This window comes from Bufo bufo, chromosome 9 (genome assembly GCF_905171765.1).
Source record: "Bufo bufo chromosome 9, aBufBuf1.1, whole genome shotgun sequence".
NCBI classification, from domain to species: domain Eukaryota; kingdom Metazoa; phylum Chordata; class Amphibia; order Anura; family Bufonidae; genus Bufo; species Bufo bufo.
In genome coordinates, this window is record NC_053397.1 from 92846301 (window position 1) to 92869587 (window position 23287).

Consider the following 23287-nt stretch of genomic DNA (forward strand, 5'->3'; position numbering starts at 1 on the left):
GGGGTGGGGGTCGGTCAAGCTTTTGGGCTAATGTATAATATGGAATTATAGTTTTTGATGCACAGAATGGGTTTGTAAAAGATCAGACAGAGATTTTATGTGTAAAACTGTACACTGAGCTCACTTCACATGGCTCTGAGTGACCATTCCCTTCACAGACACTGCAGACTGATGAGTCATACTCTTCACATGAACGAGCACGTAAGAACTCAGTGTGATGTCATAAGGAGGTGTGGCCGGCCTTCACTCTAGCTGCCTAAGCCCGCCCAGCCTTAGCTGCAGAAAACCAGGAAGTTACCAGCAGAGCTGGCTGCAGGTGAAGCTGATTTAGCAAAGTGGGAAAACCCCTTTAAGGACACATGACGTACCGGTACGTCATGTATGGTTCCGATCACTGCCGCCGGGCGGGCAGTGATCGGAACCCGGTGCCTGCTCAAATCATTGAGCAGGCACCTAGGCTAAATGCGCGGGGGGGTCCCGTGACCCCCCCATGTCGGCGATCGCGGCAAACCGCAGGTCAATTCAGACCTGCGGTTTGCTGCGATTTCTGCAGTTTCTGATCCCCGCGGTCCCTGACCGCGGGGATCAGAAACTTTAGTATTGCTAAAATAGATCTGTATCCTTCCCCCTGCACCCCTGAGTGATTTTAGCCTGGTGGGAGGTGCAGGATGAGGGTTGCGGGCGGTGCGGGAGGCGGGCGGTGCGGCAGGCGGGATCGCGATCCCCCGCCCGCCTCTCCATGAATAATCGTTGGCGTCTAGTGGGTATACCAGGGTGCCAGCACATTGCTGGCACCCTGGTATAAACGGCTGACATCTGCACTGCGATGTCAGCCATTTAACCCTTTCCATACCGCGGTCCGTATGGACCGCTGTATGGAAAAGGTTAACAGCGCAGGGAGCTCCCTCCCTCTCCCATCAGGGGGCTGCTGTGCCTTTGCAGCCCCCCAATGGAGAGGGAGAGAGCCGCCAGACAGCCCCCCGACAGCCCCGTCCTTACCCTTCCCCGTCTGCGAAGTTCTGATCACTACTGAGCAGACGGGGAAGGTTCCCATGGCAACAGGACGCCGTCTCAGGCGTCCTGCTGTCCATGGTGCTGAACAGATCTGTGCTAAAAGGCATAGATCTGTTCAGACAAAGTGTAAAATACAGTACTGTACAATATATATTGTACTGTACTGTATTATACAGACATCAGACCCACTGGATCTTCAAGAACCAAGTGGGTCTGGGTCAAAAAAAAAGTGAATAAAAGTGAAAATAAAGTAAAAATCAAAAAACACATTTATCACTGATTAAAAATGAAAAAAATAAAATTCCCTACACATGTTTGGTATCGCCGCGTCCGTAACGACCTGATCTATAAAACGGTCATGTTACTTTACCCGAACGGTGAACGCCATAAACATAAAAAACTATGATGAAATAGAAATTTTGCCCACCTTACTTCCCAAAAAAGGTAATAAAAGTGATCAAAAAAGTCTATACGTCATATGTACGCCAAAATTGTAACAATCAAACCGTCATCTCATCCCGCAAAAATCATACCCTACCCAAGATAATCGCCCCAAAACTGAAAAAACTATGGCTCTTAGACTATGGAAACACTAAAACATTATTTTTTTTGTTTCAAAAATGAAATCATTGTGTAAAACTTACATAAATAAAAAAAAGTATACATATTAGGTATCGCCGCGTCCGTATCGACCGGCTCTATAAAAATATCACATGACCTAACCCCTCAAGTGACCACCGTAAAAAAAATAAAAAAAATAAAAACGGTGTCAAAAAAGCAATTTTTTGTCATCTTACGTCACAAAAAGTGTAATAGCAAGCGATCAAAAAGTCATACCAACCCCAAAATAGTGCCAATGAAACCGTCATCTCATCCCATGAGACCCTACTTAAGATAATCGCCTAAAAACTGAAAAAACTATGGCTCTCAGACTATGGAGACACTAAAACTTTTTTTTGTTTTAAAAATTAATTAATTGTGTAAAACTTACATAAATAAAGAAAATTGTATACATATTAGGTATCGCCGCGTCCGTGACAACCTGCTCTATAAAATTACCACATGATCTAACCTGTCAGATGAATGTTGTAGATAACAAAATAAAAAACAGTGCCAAAAAAGCTATTTCTTGTTACCTTGCCGCACAAAAAGTGTAATATAGAGCAACCAAAAATCATATGTACCCTAAACTAGTACCAACAAAACTGCCACCCTATCCCGTAGTTTCTAAAATGGGGTCACTTTTTTGGAGTTTCTACTCTAGGGGTGCATCAGGGGGGCTTCAAATGGGACATGGTGTCAAAAAAACCAGTCCAGCAAAACCTGCCTTCCAAAAACCGTATGGCATTCCTTTCCTTCTGCGCCCTGCCGTGTGCCCGTACAGCAGTTTACGACCACATATGGGGTGTTTCTGTAAACTACAGAATCAGGGCCATAAATAATGAGTTTTGTTTGGCTGTTAACCCTTGCTTTGTAACTGGAAAAAAAATATTAAAATGGAAAATCTGCCAAAAAAGTGAAATTTTGAAATTGTATCTCTATTTTCCATTAAATATTGTGCAACACCTAAAGGGTTAACAAAGTTTCTAAAATCAGTTTTGAATACCTTGAGGGGTGTAGTTTCTTAGATGGGGTCACTTTTATGGAGTTTCTACTCTAGGGTTGCATCAGGGGGGCTTCAAATGGGACATGGTGTCAAAAAACCAGTCCAGCAAAACCTGCCTTCCAAAAACCATATGGCGCACCTTTCACTCTACGCCCCGCTGTGTGGCCGTACAGTAGTTTACGGCCACATATGGGGTGTTTCTGTAAACGGCAGAGTCAGGGCAATAAAGATACAGTCTTGTTTGGCTGTTAACCCTTGCTTTGTTAGTGGAAAAAAAGGGTTAAAATGGAAAATTAGGCAAAAAAATGAAATTCTCAAATTTCATCCCCATTTGCCAATAACTCTTGTGCAACAACTAAAGGGTTAACTAAGTTTGTAAAATCAGTTTTGAATACCTTGAGGGGTGTAGTTTCTTGGATGGGGTCACTTTTATGGAGTTTCTTTTCTAGGGTTGCATCAGGGGGGCTTCAAATGGGACATGGTGTCAAAAAACCAGTCTAGCAAAACCTGCCTTCCAAAAACCATATGGCGCACCTTTCACTCTACGCCCCGCTGTGTGGCCGTACAGTAGTTTACAGCCACATATTGGGTGTTTCTGTAAACGGCAGAGTCAGGGCAATAAAGATACAGTCTTGTTTGGCTGTTAACCCTTGCTTTGTTAGTGGAAAAAATGGGTTAAAATGGAAAATTAGGCAAAAAAATGAAATTCTCAAATTTCATCCCCATTTGCCAATAACTCTTGTGCAACACCTAAAGGGTTAACGAAGTTTGTAAAATCAGTTTTGAATACCTGGAGGTGTGTAGTTTATAGAATGGGGTCATTTTTGGGTGGTTTCTATTATGTAAGCCTCGCAAAGTGACTTCAGAGCTGTAGTGGTCCCTAAAAATTGGGTTTTTGTAAATTTCTGAAAAATTTCAAGATTTGCTTCTAAACTTCTAAGCCTTGTAACATCCCCAAAAAATAAAATATCATTCCCAAAATGCTACAAACATGAAGTAGACATATGGGGAATGTAAAGTCATCACAATTTTTAGGGGTATTACTATGTATTACAGAAGTAGAGAAACTGAAACTTTGAAATTTGCTAATTTTTCCAAATTTTTGTTAAATTAGGTATTTTTTGGTGCAAAAAAAAAATTTTTTTTGACTTCATTTTACCAGTGTCATGAAGTACAATATGTGACAAAAAAACTATCTCAGAACGGCCTGGATAAGTCAAAGCGTTTTAAAGTTATCAGCACTTAAAGTGACACTGGTCAGATTTGCAAAAAATGGCCTGGTCCTTAAGGTGAAATAAGGCTGTGTCCCTAAGGGGTTAAGGACCAGTTCAGGTCTGAAGTCACTTTGTGGGGCTTACATAGTGGATACCCCCATAAATGACCCCATTGTAGAAACTACACCCCTCAAGTTACTTAAAACTGATTTTACAAACTTTGTTAACCCTTTAGGTGTTCCACAAGAATTAAAGGAAAATGGAGATCAAATTTTTAAATTTCACTTTTTTGGCAGATTTTCCATTTTTATCCATTTTTTTCTATAACACATCGAGGGTTAACAGCCAAACAAAACTCTATATTTATTACCCTGATTCTGCGGTTTACAGAAACATTCCACATGTGGTCGTAAACTGATATAAGGGCACACGGGAGGGCACAGAAGAAAAGGAGCGCCATATGGTTTTTGGAAGGCAGATTTTGCTGAACTGGTTTTTAGATGCCATGTCCCATTTGAAGCCCCCCGATGCACCCTTACAGTAGAAACTCCCAAAAAGTGACCCCATTTTGGAAACTAGGGGATAAGGTGTCAGTTTTATTGGTACTATTTTTGGGTACATATGATTTTTTGTTTCATTCATTATAACACAAGGTGACCATTGGTTGTTTTAGCACAGTTTTTATTTATTTATTTTTACAGCATTTATCTGAGGGGTTAGGTCATGTGATATTTTTATAGAGAAGATCGTAACGGACGTGGCAATACCTAATATGTATACTTTTTCTTATTTATTTAAGTTTTACACAATAATAGCATTTTAATGTGTCCATGTTCTGAGAACTCAATTTTTTTAATTTTTTTAAATGATTTTCTTATGTAGGGGCTAATTTTTTGCAGGATGGGGTGTCGGTTTTATTGGTACCCTTTTTTACATACTTTTTATTTTTATTTTTTATAGTGTTTATCGGACTGGGTGGATCATGTGATATATTTATAGAGCCGACTGTCACGGACATGGCAATACCAAATATGTTTATTTTATTTTTATTTTTTCTATTTTTAACATTTTTTTTTATTCCTTACTTGGGGAATTTTTTTTTTTTTTACATGTGAAACCTTTTTTATTTTTTTATTTTAACACTTTCTTTTTATCTTTTATTTTACACTTTGCATCCCCCATAAGGTCATACAAGACCTCCTTTTCCCCCCCACTATTTTTCCACTATTGATTTCTCCTATAACTAGGGCTGACATAGTAGCCCCAGTTACAGGGGAAATACACCCTCCAGAGAGGCTTTACAGCGGTATACTGCACTGTACAGTCGTGGCCAAAAGTTTTGAAAATTAGATGAATATTGGAAATTGGAAAAGTTGCTGCTTAAGTTTTTATAATATCAATTTGCATATACTCCAGAATGTTATGAAGAGTGATCAGATGAATTGCATAGTCCTTCTTTGCCATGAAATAACTTAATCCCAAAAAAAACCTTTCCACTGCATTTCATTGCTGTCATTAAAGGACCTGCTGAGATCATTTCAGTAATCGTCTTTTAACTCAGGTGAGAATGTTGACGAGCACAAGGCTGGAGATCATTATGTCAGGCTGATTGGGTTAAAATGTGATGCTTGAAATCATTGTTCTTCCATTGTTAATCATGGTGACCTGCAAAGAAACGCGTGCAGCCATCATTGCGTTGCAAAAAAATGGCTTCACAGGCAAGGATATTGTGGCTACTAAGATTGCACCTCAATCAACAATTTATAGGATCATCAAGAACTTCAAGGAAAGAGGTTCAATTCTTGTTAAGAAGGCTTCAGGGCGTCCAAGAAAGTCCAGCAAGCGCCAGGATCGTCTCCTAAAGGGGATTCAGCTGCGGGATCGGAGTGCCACCAGTCCAGAGCTTGCTCAGGAATGGCAGCAGGCAGGTGTGAGCGCATCTGCACACACAGTGAGGCTAAGACTTTTGGAAGATGGCCTGGTGTCAAGAAGGCCAGCAAAGAAGCCACTTCTCTCCAAAAAAAACATCAGGGACAGATTGATCTTCTGCAGAAAGTATGGTGAATGGACTGCTGAGGACTGGGGCAAAGTCATATTCTCCGATGAAGCCTCTTTCCGATTGTTTGGGGCATCTGGAAAAAGGCTTGTCCGGAGAAGAAAAGGTGAGCGCTACCATCAGTCCTGTGTCATGCCAACAGTCAGTAAAGCATCCTGAGACCATTCATGTGTGGGGTTGCTTCTCATCCAAGGGAGTGGGCTCACTCACAATTTTGCCCAAAAACACAGCCATGAATAAAGAATGGTACCAAAACACCCTCCAACAGCAACTTCTTCCAACAATCCAACAACAGTTTGGTGAAGAATAATGCATTTTCCAGCATGATGGAGCACCGTGCCATAAGGCAAAAGTGATAACTTAGTGGCTCGGGGACCAAAACGTTGACATTTTGGGTCCATGGCCTGGAAACTCCCCAGATCTTAATCCCATTGAGAACTTGTGGTCAATCCTCAAGAGGCGGGTGGACAAACAAAAACCCACTAATTCTGACAAACTCCAAGAAGTGATTATGAAAGAATGGGTTGCTATCAGTCAGGAATTGGCCCAGAAGTTGATTGAGAGCATGCCCAGTCGAATTGCAGAGGTCCTGAAAAAGAAGGGCCAACACTGCAAATACTGATTCTTTGCATAAATGTCATGTAATTGTCGATAAAAGCCTTTGAAACGTATGAAGTGCGTGTAATTATATTTCACTACATCACAGAAACAACTGAAACAAAGATCTAAAAGCAGTTTAGCAGCAAACTTTGTGAAAACTAATATTTGTCATTCTCAAAACTTTTGGCCACGACTGTATAGCCTCAGTGCAGGGCTGATCGAGGTCTGTGAAAGACCCGACAGCTCCTGCACTACAGATGTATTGTAATGCATTGCAGAGGAGATCAGACACCCAAAAGTTGAAGTCCCAGAGTGGGACAGAAATAAAGTAAAAAAAAAAGTGTTTTTAATAACAAAAAGATAGTTTCAAGAAAAAAAAAAGCACCTTTCCCCTGATTTTATAATAGAAAAAACACACATATTAGGTATCGCCGCATCTTTAATGACAGGTTCTATAAATATATCACATGATGCACCCCATCCGATAAACACAGTAAAAAAATAAAAAAATAAAAACAATGTAAAAAAAAGCCATTTTTATCACCTTACATCACAAAAAGTGCAACACCAAGCAAACAAAAGGCCTTATGCCCCCAAAATTGTACCAATACAACCGTCACCTCATCCCACAAAAAATGAGCTCTTACATAAGACAATTGCCCAAAAAATAAATTTAGCTGTCAGAATATTGAGACATTAAAACATTTTTTTTTGTTTCAAAAATGCTATTGTGTGAAATAAATAAAAAAAGTTGAAATATTAGGTGTTGCCACGTCCATAACAACCAGCTCTATAAAAATATCACATGACTTAACCCCTCAGGTGAGCACTGTAAAAAAAAACAAAAAAAAAAACATAAAAGCACAAAATATCACAAAAAGTGCAACACTAAGCGATCAAAAAGACGTATGCCACCCAAAAAAGTACCAATCAAACCTTCACCTCATTCCACAAAAAATTAGACCCTACCTAAGACAATGGTCTAAAAATAAAAAGCTATGGCTCTCAGACTATGGAGACACTAAAACATCATTTTTATTTGCTTCAAAAATGTTTTTATTGTGTACAACTTAAATAAATAAGAAAAAGTATACATATTAGGTATTGCCACATCCGTAACGACCTGCTCTATAAAAATTACACATGACCTAACTCCTCTGGTGAAAGCTGTAAAAATAAATAAATAAAAACTGTGCCAAAGCAACCAATTTTTTGGTCACCTTGCATCATAAAGAGTAATAATAAATGATCAAAAAATTATATGTACCCAAAAATGGTACCAATAAAAACATCAACTCTTTCTGCAAAAAATGAGCTCCTGCACAAGACGATTGGCAGAAAAATAAAAAAATATGGAGTTCAGAAAATGGAGACACAAAAACATATTTTTTTTCAAAAATGCTTTATTATGTAAAGCTAACAAACAAACAAAGTAGACATATTTGATATTATCGTGTCCGTAACAACCTGCTCTATAAAAATAGCACATGATCTAACCTGTCCCGTTGTAAAAAATAAAAATGGTGCCTTCTTTTGTTACCTTGCCTCACAAAAAATGTAATCTATAGCAATTAAAAATCATATGTACCCCATAATAGTACCAATAAAACTGTCACTGTATCCCTTAGTTTCCAAAATGGGGTCACTTTTTGGGAGTTTCTACTATAGGGGTGCATCAGGGAGGCTTCAAATGGGACATGGTGTCTAAAAACCAGTCCAGCAAAATCTGCCTTCCAAAAACCATATGGCGCTCCTTTTCTTTTGCACCTTACATCAGTTTATGACCACATGTGTGGTGTTTCTCTAAACCGCAGAATCTTGGTAATAAATATTGAGTTTTGTTTGGCTGTTAACCCTCAACGTGTTAAAGAAAAAAATGAATTAAAATGGAAAATCGTCCAAATTTTTTTAGAAATTTCATCTCCATTTTGCTTTAATTCTTGTGGAATACCTAAAGGGTTAACAAAGTTTATAAAATCAGTTTGGAGTAACTTAATGGGTGTAGTTTCTACAACGGGGTCATTTAAGGGAGGTTTCCACTATGTAAGCCCCAAAGTGCACAAACCCCACAAATATTTTCTTAAACATTTTAAGAATTGCTTCTAAAATCCTAAGCCTCCTAACGTCCTAAAAAAACAAAATAACATTTACAAAATGATTACAACATAAAGTAGACATATGGTAAATGTTAAGTAATAAATATTTTATGAGGTATCACTTTGTTTTAAAAGCAGAAAAATAGAAATTTTGAAAATTGCGAGCTTTTCAAAATTTTTGGTAAATTTGGGATTTTTTAATAAATAAAGGTGAAATATATTGACTCAAATTTACCACTATCATGAAGTACAATGTGTCACGAGAAAACAGTCTCAGAATGGCTTGGATAAGTAAAAGTATTCCAAATTTATTACCACATAAAGTGACGCATGTCAGATTTGCAAAAAATGGCCTGGGCAGGAGGGTGAAAACTGGCTCGGGGTAGAAGGGGTTAACAGACTGGGGGCCCATAGCAGCCAATTAAATTAAACCTTTTATTTTTTAAAGGAGATGTGAAAAATGAAAGGTGGAATCTGATTGGTTGCTATGCACAACTGAGCCCGTTTTACTTTACACCAGTTTGATAAGTCCCCCCTGCTGCTACCACTCGCTACGAGCTGCTTAGCCTTAGGGCTTGTTCACATGACCATTGCCTCTCCGTTGCCGTATTGCAGCCCGCATACGGCAGTTCCGCAATACACGGGGCACCGGCCGTGTGCATTCCGCATCAAGGATGCGGACCCATTCACTTGAATGGGTCTGCAAATCTGAAGATGCGGCGCAGAACGGAACCACGGAACGGAACCCTACAGAAGCACTACAGAGTGCTTCCGTGGGTTCCCTTACATGCCTCCGCACCGCAAAAAGATAGAACTTGCTCTATCTTTTTGTGGAATAGATGGATCGCGGACCCCATTCAAGTGAATGGGGTCGCGATCTGCATGCAGCAGCCCCAAGGCCGGTGCCCGTACATTGTGGGCCGCAATTTGCGGTCCACAGCACGGGCACTAAGGGGCAACGGTCGTGTGAACAAGCCTTAGACATATTTCGCTGTCACATTGACATTGCTAATCCTGTCTTGGCATTATAGCGCTTGAAAAGCTTTTAATGCAGTACTAGAAGACATCGGACGTAATACACAACTTTTCAGGGCAATTTGAGCGCTTCCAATTTGGGTAGAATTACTTCAAACCCAAATCAAATCTGCCAACAGATTTATTTAATCAAAAATTTTCTCATTTCTAATTAAAATAATTAAAAAGGTTTTAACCTCATTTAGAAGAGGTATTATTACTAGTGATGAGCGGCAGGTGTCATATTCGAAATTGCGGTATTTCGAGAATATTTTGTAGAATATGTGTCGAATATTCGCGAATTCAAATATTCGTTATATTCAACTTTTTTTACTCTAAAAATCGGCAAGCTAATGATCGCGTAATATGCGAATATTACGCAATCAATACAGGCGTGGGTCAAAAACCTACTTAAGCAGGGAGGAATCATGACTTTAAAAAAAATACAAATATTCTAAAAAACGAATATATAGAGCAATATAGCTAATATACTGTAGTGCTATATTTGTTTTTCAGAATATTCGTAATATTCTAAAACAAGAATATATATAGCAATATAGCGAATATTCGAAAAAAAATTCATATAGAGAAATTTAGCTAATATAGTGCTATAATCTTTTTTTTAGAGTTGTAATTTTTTTCCAATCTGAAATTCAGATGAGAAAAAAATTATAACTATTAGACAAAGAAGATTATAGCACTATATTAGCTAAATTGCCCTACATTAGTTTTTTCGAAGATTCGCTATATTGGTATATATTCTTGCTTTAGAATATTATGAATATTTTTAAAAAAAGAATATATTCGATATAGTGCTCTATATTCGTTATTTTTCCCATCTAAAGTCATGATTCCTCTCTGCTCAATTTGCTTGTGGGCCAATGATTTATTGCCAAAATCTAAGAGGGAGTTCCTTGCCCCATAAGAATGGCTGAAATGCGAGCACAGTCTCATGGACATGACCAGCACCCCTGGTACTTTTTCCCCCACATGCAGCCAGCCACTGTGTTCCTGCCATTGTCGCTGACCACCTTGCCCTGTTGGAGTTGGCAGGAAGACTGCCAGAGGGATGTTTGCTGCTTAATGCACTTTAGCAAGTGATTGGATGTGTGGATATTCTCACCCAGGCCGATCGGCTATAACATGGTATGGCAGAGCTTCACTTTACACATATTATAGGAGGGGGAGTAGGAGCAATGTTATGCCCTGTTTCTCTTGTGGATTGGAGTATTTTTATGGAGGAGATGTGGACCAGGCAGAGAAGTGCCTGGTGTGGAAAAAACAACACTGATGCAAATGTGGAAGTGTAAATGAAACCTGGCCTTGTTAATGGGGTGCTAAATTGCAAATGCCCCAAAATGCATTGAGCCAGTGGGACATGAAAGACATGTACTGTCCCAGCCTGCAACAGATGCTCCAGATGTCCACTGCAGGGATGACCTTTTTAGATAAATAATGGTGGTTAGGTATTTTTTAACGAGGCTGAGCACATACCTTCAGTTTCCTAAAGGCAGCAGAATCCACTAAGACTAAGTTGTACATGAGCCACTGCACTAGCATAAACTTGGCCACGTGTGAGTTAAGCTTGCACACCAGTGGATTGTTGGGCTTGTAGAGTTGTTTTCTGGCCACATATTCCCTTATTGATGACTTATGACACAGCAGAAGAGTAGTCTAAGCAGGAGAAGCAGTAACTGATGACAAGGACATTGTACTGCAGGTGGATGCGGCCTAGCTGCCACAAAGGGGACCATGAGAATGAGGAGACTCTTGTTGCACTAGCTGGTGACCACTATTTTCCCACAGTAACTGGTGATGTTACATCATGTATTACATTAGAACCGTGGTGCCTATGTTTATATTTGAATGTGCATGGCTTATTTTCTGCCTGCAAACCTTTCACAGCAATGGAATACAGACTAAAGAAAATTATTTTGGATAGACTACACGTTCCGAAATTAATTGAAGAAAAATAGAGCTAGACGTGCTTAATAAAAACGATACCTTTATTAATAAATTGGGTTTATGGAGCAAAAAACGATTTGCTCAAGTGATATCCTAAGTATGATGGATATATTAAACAAAAACTCCTACTATAGATAGGATGTAATTTCAGAAAATGGGGTCAATAGTGTACTAATTAGGAACTATAGGGGTAATAGGTAGAAACGGGTGGGAAAGAGTCTTTCCCTAGATAACCCTCGAAATCTAAAAACGTGTGCACAGGGATGTCCCCTAATGGTGGAGACACCCTGCCCCCGTACCTAAGTCTAACTATTGCCCTAAGGAAACCCTACTCATAAACCTGGATTGGTAATAAATAAATCCAGGGGGAAAAAAAAACAAACAGAAAAACATACAGATGGAGAATATGTATAAACAAAAAAAGTAACTCCAACGCGTTTCGGCTGCATGTAGCAGCTCATCAGGAGGTGATGTTAATTGCCTATGTTTATATTTGAATGTGCATGGCTTATTTTCTGCCTGCAAACCTTTCACAGCAATGGTTTTAAGTAGATCTGGTACATTTTGTGCAGCGCCACAGTATTAACGGCATCACCAGCTCCTGAACTCACCATAATAGAAGTGGATCTGGCCCTGTTTTTTTGGGGGGAAGTTTCTGGCCTTATGTTGCCTCTGCTCCTTATTGCCACTGACGCAATGTTACCTCCTCCTCAGCACCCTAATCTGGCTTCCAGTTCCTGTTCAACACAGAATCATTGTCAGAGTCTTCTAACTCCCTGACAATTTTATCAGACTGTGATATGTAATTGTGGATTTTCTTTCCCCCTCACAATATCCTGTTCTGTATTGGTCCCAAGTGCCACTATTGCTATAGGGAGATTATCTTGAATGTCTTTCATTCCACCAAGCGAGGAGAGGACAGTTAAGAGTATGTAAATGAAAGGCTTCTTTGTGGTTGCAATCAGGAGGAGCAAGAAGAATGCTGTGACCTCTGGCTTCAAGTCATGGTGTCAGACTCAGAAGTGACCACCAGGTCATCCTGCTGAGAGGAGAAGTGAGCCATCCAGCCCACAATCTCATCCTCTTTGTCCTCAGTAATAATGTGGCACCTATCTGAAACCAGGGAGAACTGTGGCCTTTTACTATTACTAGCTGGATGGCTAGTGCTGCTACTACTGCTACTACCCACTCTCTGACTCATTCTTTCATTTTCTAGACATTTTATTATAAGGCCTATAAATTAAAAGTCATGGGTTTGGTACACAGTTAATAAAATGGTATTAGCAAAATTGCTAATTTTTTTATTTTTATTTAAATACAGAGGTGCAATTAAACGTCTCTCCCCTTTTACAAATACGCTGCATAATGGTATTGACAATTTACTTTGGTAATAATGCAGTTTTTGCCGTAAAATGTGTTTGAACTACACAATGCGCTGCAGTAATGCGTTCACTAACACAGATAAAACAATGCAATTTTTAAAGTGAATGTCTGAACTATAAGGTTTATTTCAGTAAAGAAATGAAATTACTAACAGGTATAACAATGCAATTTTTGCAGTAAAATGTGTTTGAACCCCATGTCTACAGTAATTCAACATTTTTTTGTAGTAAAAAATAAAATATGCTCAATAACATGGGTATAAAAATGGCATTATTGCAGTATTGCTTTTGCTGTAACTACCCCTTATCTTGCAGAAATATACAATGCATTCAGTAAGGCTACATACACACAACAGTTGTTTTGGTCCGCATCCGAGCCACAGTTTTTGCGGCTTGGATGCGGACCCGTTCACTACAATGGGGCCGCAAAAGATGCGGACAGCACTCCGTGTGCTGTCTGCATTCATTGCTCTGTTCCGTGATCCGCAAAAAAAATATAGCCTGTCCTATTCTTGTCTGTTTTGCGGACAAGAATAGGCAGTCATATTAATGGCTGTCCGAGACGTTCCGCAAATTGCGAAATGCACACGGACTCCATCCGTGTTTTGCGGACCGCAAGACACACAATGGTCGTGTGCATGAGGCCTAACATAAATATAATTCAATGAAGTGTCCAAATACAAAAGGTAGATTTAAACTACTGTAGAAATAAGTTTTTTTTATTAGCTTTTTTTATAGCTGTTCACACACAGAGAAAAAGTTTCCTGGAAGACTTTGTAATGGACAAAACTAGTTTCCAGCTGCTGTATTAAACATAAAACTCTCAATGACCAGTTCCTCACTCCCTTACCCTCACTATATGCTTTCCCTGATCAAAGTCCCTAAATTATATCTCCTTATCCTCTCCTTATAATCTCCTTATAGCTTCCCCATGCTACATTAGTGGCTTTTGTTTGTGATGCCTTTATTCAGACACTGCCACAAAACAAAGATCATAGGCTGAAGACTGAATATGGTGATTTTTCTTCCTTCTTAACACAAGGACCTGCCTGCCTACTGCCTCTTGATTGGCTGATCAAGGTGAACTTTGAAATCTGAGCAAATCAAGGCAAGCCCCCACACACATACACACTTCCTCCCAATGGTATGTGATTCTCCATCTTTTCCCCCCCTTAAAGTTTTCCCCACCAATGTTCACAGTAAAATGGCACTAGATGCTGATTTTACAGAATTTGTCCATAACAAATCGTCAAAACTTCTGTTTCATTTTGCAGCTAATTTTTGTGAAATTGGTAATGAATATGATCAATTTAGAATCAATTCACTCATCCCTACTGCAGCCTCAACTCAATCTTGAGAGATGCCATTCCCCTGTCTTTTTTAAGTGATTTTGGAGGTTCTTGTTTCTTGCCAAGATTAGGGGTGGTCTCTCATAGATGTTTATATGGGGCGTAATGGAAATTGCCACTGCTCTATCTTTCAGAAACTGATGCATTTTACCTGCATTGATCGTTCACTTAGTCAGGTATGGCAGAAATGTTATTTTTGTTGGTTCATATCTTTTTATTTTATGTTTCAGGAAAAAAAAAAATAATTGTCTAAGCAACATGAAAAGAAAAAACTAGACCTGACATATTACAACTCTTTTAAATAAAATAATAATGGCTTTTATATAATGGGGGAGGTTTATCAAACTGGTGTAAAGGAAAACTGGCTTAGTTGCCCATAGCAGCCAATCAGATTCTACCTTTCATTTTTCAAAGGTGCTCTGAAAAATGAAAGGCATAATCTGATTGGTTTGCTATGGGCAACTAAACCAGTTTTCCTTTACACACGTTTTGATAAATCTACTCCAATATCTTGGGTATTTCCAATAATCTAAAAATCATGTCCTCTAACTTTACCTTCACAGTGAGGAAGGTAATTGCTCCAACCACTAGCTGTGCATTGCCTCTTTGTTTCTTTGCTCACCATCTGATACCTAAAAAGTTAAAATGCCTACAGTTAGTTATTTATATACACAGTATATATATATATATATATATATATTGCAGGACATTGCATACATTGTAAATAACATACAGGGAGTGCAGAATTATTAGGCAAGTTGTATTTTTGAGGATTAATTTTATTATTGAACAACAACCATGTTCTCAATGAACCCAAAAAACTCATTAATATCAAAGCTGAATATTTTTGGAAGTAGTTTTTAGTTTGTTTTTAGTTTTAGCTATTTTAGGGGGATATCTGTGTGTGCAGGTGACTATTACTGTGCATAATTATTAGGCAACTTAACAAAAAACAAATATATACCCATTTCAATTATTTATTTTTACCAGTGAAACCAATATAACATCTCAACATTCACAAATATACATTTCTGACATTCAAAAACAAAACAAAAACAAATCAGTGACCAATATAGCCACCTTTCTTTGCAAGGACACTCAAAAGCCTGCCATCCATGGATTCTGTCAGTGTTTTGATCTGTTCACCATCGACATTGCGTGCAATGGGTTCAGATCAGGGGAACAAGGAGGCCATGTCATTAGATTTTCTTCTTTTATACCCTTTCTTGCCAGCCACGCTGTGGAGTACTTGGACGCGTGTGATGGAGCATTGTCCTGCATGAAAATCATGTTTTTCTTGAAGGATGCAGTCTTCTTCCTGTACCACTGCTTGAAGAAGGTGTCTTCCAGAAACTGGCAGTAGGACTGGGAGTTAAGCTTGACTCCATCCTCAACCCGAAAAGGCCCCACAAGTTCATCTTTGATGATACCAGCCCAAACCAGTACTCCACCTCCACCTTGCTGGCGTCTGAGTCGGACTGGAGCTCTCTGCCCTTTACCAATCTAGCCACGGGCCCATCCATCTTGCCCATCAAGACTCACTCTCATTTCATCAGTCCATAAAACCTTAGAAAAATCAGTCTTGAGATATTTCTTGGCCCAGTCTTGACGTTTCAGCTTGTGTGTCTTGTTCAGTGGTGGTCGTCTTTCAGCCTTTCTTACCTTGGCCATGTCTCTGAGTATTGCACACCTTGTGCTTTGGGGCACTCCAGTGATGTTGCAGCTCTGAAATATGGCCAAACTGGTGGCAAGTGGCATCTTGGCAGCTGCACGCTTGACTTTTCTCAGTTCATGGGCAGTTATTTTGCGCCTTGGTTTTTCCACACGCTTCTTGCCACCCTGTTGACTATTTTGAATGAAACGCTTGATTGTTTGATGATCACGCTTCAGAAGCTTTGCAATTTTAAGAGTGCTGCATCCCTCTGCAAGATATCTCACTATTTTTGACTTTTCTGAGCCTGTCAAGTCCTTCTTTTGACCCATTTTGCCAAAGGAAAGGAAGTTGCCTAATAATTATGCACACCTGATATAGGGTGTTGATGTCATTAGACCACACCCCTTCTCATTACAGAGATGCACATCATCTAATATGCTTAATTGGTAGTAGGCTTTCGAGACTATATAGCTTGGAGTAAGACAACATGCATAAAGAGGATGATGTGGTCAAAATACTCATTTGCCTAATAATTCTGCACGCAGTGTATAATACGTAATCTAAATTCAATATAACATAGTAAAAAAATATACAGTTGCAAGAAACAGTATGTAAACTCCCTGGAATTGATTTAATTTAGGCACTGATTACTAATAATGTGTTCTCATTGTTATCTAAGTCATCTTTATAGACAAATACAATCTAAAGAACCTAATACACAATCATTTGTACTGTTCATTTCTTTTATTGAGCACGATGAGGGACATTTATTAAGCCAATTACGCCACTATTGTGAGATAAAAAAGTTGCACATTATGACGCACGCCATATGTGTGCCTCGCCAATTTGCTGCCTCAGAACCTAAATGCCTTTTGTTTATTGAGGGAACAATGATTTCTAAGGAGGATCAAAATGATCAAAAAGCCATTTGAAGTGATGTGGCATGAGTTGAAGAAGGCTGTGCACACAAGGCATCCTAGCAACAATAATGAACTGAAACACATTTGCAGGGAGGAATGGTTTTATAATTCACCTACATGTTGTGCAAACCTAATTTGCAGCTATGTTTTATGGAAATTGTTATTGCTGAAGGGGGCTCGCTCTAAAGTTTATTAACTTTAAATGTTTACTTGCTTTTCTCTGTACATTGTGGTTGTTTACTTAGTGGGGGGCTATTTAAAAACTGGTGCATCCATATGCCAGACCGATGCCTCTTAACAAATCAGGCCCATCTCTGCCCTGCTGTGCATCAGAAACTAAAGTCTATGTCAGATACAGGCAGGCTAGACTTCAGCTATAGCTTCTGCCACTTTCTGGCGAAAGTTATAGTAAATGTGGTGGGTGGGACAAACCTCGCCTCCTCTACTAAGCCACACAAACTTTTCTAGCCACTATTCCGAAGAGTCGCACATCACGTGCGACTCTTCGGAATAGTGGCTAGAAAAGTTTGTGTGGCTTAGTAGAGGAGGCGAGGTTTGTCCCACCCACCACATTTACTATAACTTTCGCCAGAAAGTGGCAGAAGCTATAGCTGAAGTCTAGCCTGCCTGTATCTGACATAGACTTTAGTTTCTGATGCACAGCAGGGCAGAGATGGGCCTGATTTGTTAAGAGGCATCGGTCTGGCATATGGATGCACCAGTTTTTAAATAGCCCCCCACTAAGTAAACAACCACAATGTACAGAGAAAAGCAAGTAAACATTTAAAGTTAATAAACTTTAGAGCGAGCCCCCTTCAGCAATAACAATTTCCATAAAACATAGCTGCAAATTAGGTTTGCACAACATGTAGGTGAATTATGAACCATTCCTCCCTGCAAATGTGTTTCAGTTCATTATTGTTGCTAGGATGCCTTGTGTGCACAGCCTTCTTCAACTCATGCCACATCACTTCAAATGGCTTTTTGATCATTTTGATCCTCCTTAGAAATCATTGTTCCCTCAATAAACAAAAGGCATTTAGGTTCTGAGGCAGCAAATTAGTCCCAGACCATGATGCTCCCTCCACCATCTGTCACAGTTGGAATCAGATTTCTTGGTATTGACATGCAATGCTCCTATTTTCTTCAAACATTACATTGCGCATTTGTGCTAAAAGGCTCCACGGTTTCCCAGAAGCATTGTCCAAGATCCAGATGGTCTCAGGCAAACTAAACATGAGACACAATGAGGGAAAATTACTAATCATGTTGTGCCAGAATTATGATGTAAAATGTAGTTAAGGCCTCTTGCACATGACCGTATGGCTTTTTCAGTATTTTGCATTCCGCAAAAACTGATCCGCAAAAAATACGGATGACGTCCGTGTCCATTCTGTTTTTTGTGGAACGGAACAGCTGGCCCCGGAAAGAACAGTACTATCCTTGTCCGTTATGCGGACAATAATAGGACATGTTCTATCTTTGAACAGAACGGAAAAACGGAAATATGGAAATGGAAGGCATACGGAGTACCTTCCTTTTTATTTGCAGATCCATTGAAATGAAAGATTCTGTATACGGTCCGTATACGGAACGGGAAAAAAAAGGATAGGAAACGGAAAAAAAAAAAAAAAATGTTCGTGTGCAAGAGGCCTAATAGGGATGAGTGAACCCGAACTGCAAAGTTTGAGTTCGTACCGAACTTTGTGAGTTTGGGTACCCGGACCTGAAATCAGACTTTTTCACTGAAGTCTGGGTTCGGTGTACGGGTGATATTATTATTTTCCGTTATAACATGGTTAGTTCATTGTTAAAACTAAATGTCACATTTTAACACTTTGGCATAAAAAATGTTGCATTTGTTTTAAAAATGACGGATTACTAGCCTACAATTACACAGCATGCGTCTTTTGATAAAAGAAGTGAAACAAATCACAACTTTTGATTCATGATATAAGGATTGTGCAGCAAAATATGCAATCATTAACCCCTTTCCGATGGCCATACGGCTATCGGTTGGAACTTCAAAGATAGCGCCAGCTCCTGAGTGGAGTGGGCAACATAGCCGCAGGGTGCTGCTGTTTCATACGGCAGGCACCCACGGCTAATGTACGTGACCAGCGGTAATGCCGATCGTGGACATTTAAAACTTCAGATGCCATTGTCAATCCTGATCACGGGCATCTGAATGCTGAATATCCGGAAGCGCGCTTCTGGGTGTGCTCTGGCTCCCCTCAGCAGGGGATCAGGGGAGCCAGAGTGTGTTAGCAGCAGGCCCTGTACTCTAGGAGGCAGCTGTTTAGCAATTTATATGGAGCCCTTGTCTGTGGCAGGGCTCCATAGAAATACAGCAAAATTCTAATAGACTCCAATGCTAATGCATTGAAGTCTGTAAGAAAGGCAATCCAATGATTGCTTGTTATAGTTTCTTAAGGGAACTGTAAAAAAAAAGTTTTAAAAATAAATAAAAATGTTTTCATAAATACCCATCATAGGTATCTAAGTGTGCAAATATTCTCGTATTATTAAAATATAAAAAAATTTGGTCACTTCTCCCACAAAAAAATGTAATAAAAAGTGATCAAAAAGTCATACACAACCCAATAGATCGCCCCGCAAAAAATGAGTCTTCACACAGCTCCGCACACATAAATATGAATAAGATATAGGCATAAGTATATGGAGACTGAAAGAAATTTATTTATTTATTTTTTCAGTATAAAAACGCTATAAAAAAATACATATGTGGTATTGCCAGATTCGTACTGACCTGGAGAATGAAAGTTATTGGTCAGTTTTAAAGTATAGGGAACACCGTAAAAACAAAACCCAAAAAACTGTTGTGGAATTGCATTTTTATTATTTTATTTCACCCCATTATTAATTTATTTTTATTGATTCCCAACACATTGTATGCAACCGTAGATAGTGCCATTAGAAAGGACATCTTGTCCTGCAAAAAACAAGCCATCATACAGCTATGTGAACAGAAAAAAAAAATTATGGCTTTGGGAGGGCTGGGAGTAAAAAAATTGAAAATTGACCGGTCATGAAAGGGTTAATAAATGTCCCTAGTACATTTTTTTGGACAGTGTCTTCCTAAAAGAAGGATTTTAAAGTTTGCTGAATCTTTTGTAAGATTTAGGCCTCATGCACACGGCCGTGTTCCACGGCTGAGAGCGGTCCGTGGTAACCCGGCCGGGATTCCTGTTGACAGCAGGAGCGCATGGCGTCATTGGTTGCTATGACGCCGTGCGCTTCATGCCGCCGCTGCACTACAGTAATACACTCGTATAGATCATACGAGTGTATTACTGTAGTGCAGCGGCGGCATGAAGCGCACGGCGTCATAGCAACCAATGACTCTGTGCGCTCCTGCGGTCAACAGGAATCCCGGCCGGGTTACCACGGACTGCTCTCGGCCGCGGAACACGGCTGTGTGCATGAGGCCTTACTCTTGGCGTGGTCTTAATAAGATGCCCAATCCTAGGGCGAGTATCCGCTGACCTGAACTTTCTCCATGTGTGGATCATTTTCTAATCTAATTTTCATGTATGCTCAGATCTTCAGTCGTGTTGAGCGAATCAAACTCCACGAAGGGCAATTTGATCTGAATCAATTCGATTAGCAGCAAAGCCGAATTTCCTCGTGCTTCGTGGTAGCGTACAGATTTTCCCTGAAAAGCGGTAAAAACATTGAAAAAAATCATACTTACCTCATCCGTTTGAGCGCAAAGAGTCGGCCGCCGCCATCTTGTTTTAAGATCTTGCACAAAATCCTGTGTGCTGTGACTAGAGTTGAGCAAACCTGCCTTTTGGGCAGTCCCAGTTCAGGTTAGGGTTTTAAGTGAATTAAGTGATAATACAAGTGTATGGCCAGCAGAACAGAACCTCGGGGCTGGCCATACACTTGTATTATGCAGCATTCCTGCATTGAATTACATGGTGGATTCTGTAAGAACAAAATCCATCACTTAATTCACTTCAACCATGGACCCGAACCCAAACTAGAACCTGCCAAAAGGCAGGTTCACTCAACTCTAGCTGTGATGTATGACGTCATCATGCCGGTCGACGTGATGATGTTATCATGGGCATCGCAAGATTTTGCGTTAGATCCTCAATCAAGATGGTGGTGGCCAGCTCTTCGCGATCAAATGGATGCGTTAAGTGTGATTTATTTTTTATTTTTATGTTACACTCTAATATTGCTATCAGATGCCGCGATTAACTATGAACGCGGCATCTGAGAAGTACAATAACAGAGGGGGGTGGGGGTTCGCCTGTCATGGCACCCACTACTTACAAAGAAATGCACTTCGTGATGAAGTTATTCGTCACAAAGCAATTTTTTATTTTTATTTGGCAAAGCAGCCAAATGAAATTATTTTATACTTCACTCATCTCTAATCTTCACCAATACTTTTGTAGCCTTTTTTTAGCTTCATTCATCTCTGTGATATGTCCTTAGAAGACCTGACGATTTCCCATTTTTGCATTTTTATTTTTCACTCCCAGACTTTCTAGAGGCATAACTTTTTTATATTTTTCCATTCACATAGCCATGTGAGGACTTGCTTTCTGAGGGACTAGTTTTACCTTCTGCATTATTTAATGTTGCAGATGATGTAATGGGGGGAAGTAAAACAAAATTCCAAATGAGGTTGAATTGGGTATCTATGTGGTAAAATTAACCTGTTACCTTCATTCTCCAGGTCAGTACAAATATAATGATACGACACTTATATAGTTTTTCTTGCGTTTTATTACTGAAAAAAATTAAAACCTTTAATTAGCTTTTTTTTCATCACCATATTCTGACCCCTAACATTTTTTGTAGTTATGTGTACAGAGCTGTATGAGTGATTCATTTATTTTTTCAGTGATTTTTAAGTGTTGGATTTTTTGATCACTTTTTATATAATATTTTTGTGCAGGTGAATTGCAGAAAAACTTTTTTTTTTCTTTTCATTTTCTGTTAAGTCATTCGCAATATGGGATAAATTTTGTTATATTTTAATAGTATGGGTATTTTTGGACATGGCAATACCTATAATGTTTTTTTATTGTTTATTTTTATTTTGGGGAAAGTGGGTGATTTGATTTTTTTTTTTACGTCACCCAGGGTGACTATAATTGGCAATCATAGTCACCCAGGGTGACTATAATTGGCAATCATTAGACTGCCCACTGCTATGTAGCCATCATAGAACATGCCGTTTACTATATACCAATACAGTGCTGCCAGCTGCTGGCCTGTATTGGTATATACCAGTGATAGGTATCGGAGCCTGCTTGAGGCTCCAAGCTCTCACAGGCATATAAGGCCCCTTTCACACGAGTGAGATTTCCACGTGGGTGCAATGCGTGAGGTTAACGCATTGCACCAACACTGAATCTGGACCCATTCATTTCTATGTGGCAGTGCACATGAGCGGTGATTTTCACGCATCACTTGTGCGTTGTGTGAAAATCGCAGCAAGCTCTATATTGTGCGTTTTTCACGCAACGCAGGCCCCATAGAAGTGAAGTGCGGATGCGGTGCAATTTTCTCGCATGGTTGCTAGGATGAAAGTCTATTCACTGTATTATATTCCCTTATAACATGGTTATAAGGGAAAATAATAGCATTCTTTAATACAGAATGCTTAGTAGAAGGTCAATTGAGGGTTAAAAATAAAAGTAAAAATAACTCTCGTCCTCCACTAGTTTGCATAGCTGCTGGTCTCCTGTTCTTTCTTCAGGACCTGTCAAAGGACCCGTGGTGACGTCACTGTGCTCATCACATGATACATCACCATGGTGAACTATGTGATGAGCTCAGTGACGTCACCACAGGTCCTTTGACAGGTCCTGAAGAAAGAACAGGAGATCGACAGCTACGCGAACAAGTGGAGGAGGTGAGTTTATATTTTTTAAATTTTTTAACCCTCTACATGTACGGAGGAAGTCGCAAAGGGGTTAAAAGATTTGTCAGTAACCAGGCTTTGGCTGCCTTTATTGCCTACAAAGCACCTACAAAGCACCTGTGGAACTCATAGTCAATGACATTTATTTATCTTAATTCTATATCGCTGATATATTCTGCGGCACTTAACGGACATTATCATTGCTTGCTATTTCCAATGGGGCTCACAATCTAAGTTCCCTATCAGTATGTCTTTGGAATGTGGAAGGAAACCGTATTACCTGGAGGAAACTCACATATTCATGGAAAGAACATATAAACTCCATGTAGATGTTGTCCTAGGTCAGCTTCAAACCTAGGACCCCAGTGCTGCAAGGCACTAGTTCTAACCACTGAGTCACCGTGCTGTCCACGAAGAGGTTCACTTACCTTTTCTCCCTGCACTACGGTTGCTTGTTCAATGAAATGGTACAACTTTTGCAAGTTAATAGCTTAGTTAGATGTGCTTGT

The 23287-nt window shown here is 39.6% G+C and overlaps 1 protein-coding gene across 13 annotated transcripts in view; it reads right to left on the bottom strand.

The window, feature by feature from the left end:
- The window catches only part of CFH (complement factor H), a 1589177-nt gene that overhangs the window by 1510790 nt on the left and 55100 nt on the right, over positions 1-23287 (bottom strand). For all 13 annotated transcript variants that reach the window (XM_040407275.1, XM_040407278.1, XM_040407279.1 and 10 more), the window contains exon 4: positions 14852-14928. In XM_040407275.1, coding sequence (XP_040263209.1) covers positions 14852-14928 — 77 coding nt within the window. The remainder of the gene's footprint in view (positions 1-14851; positions 14929-23287) is intronic.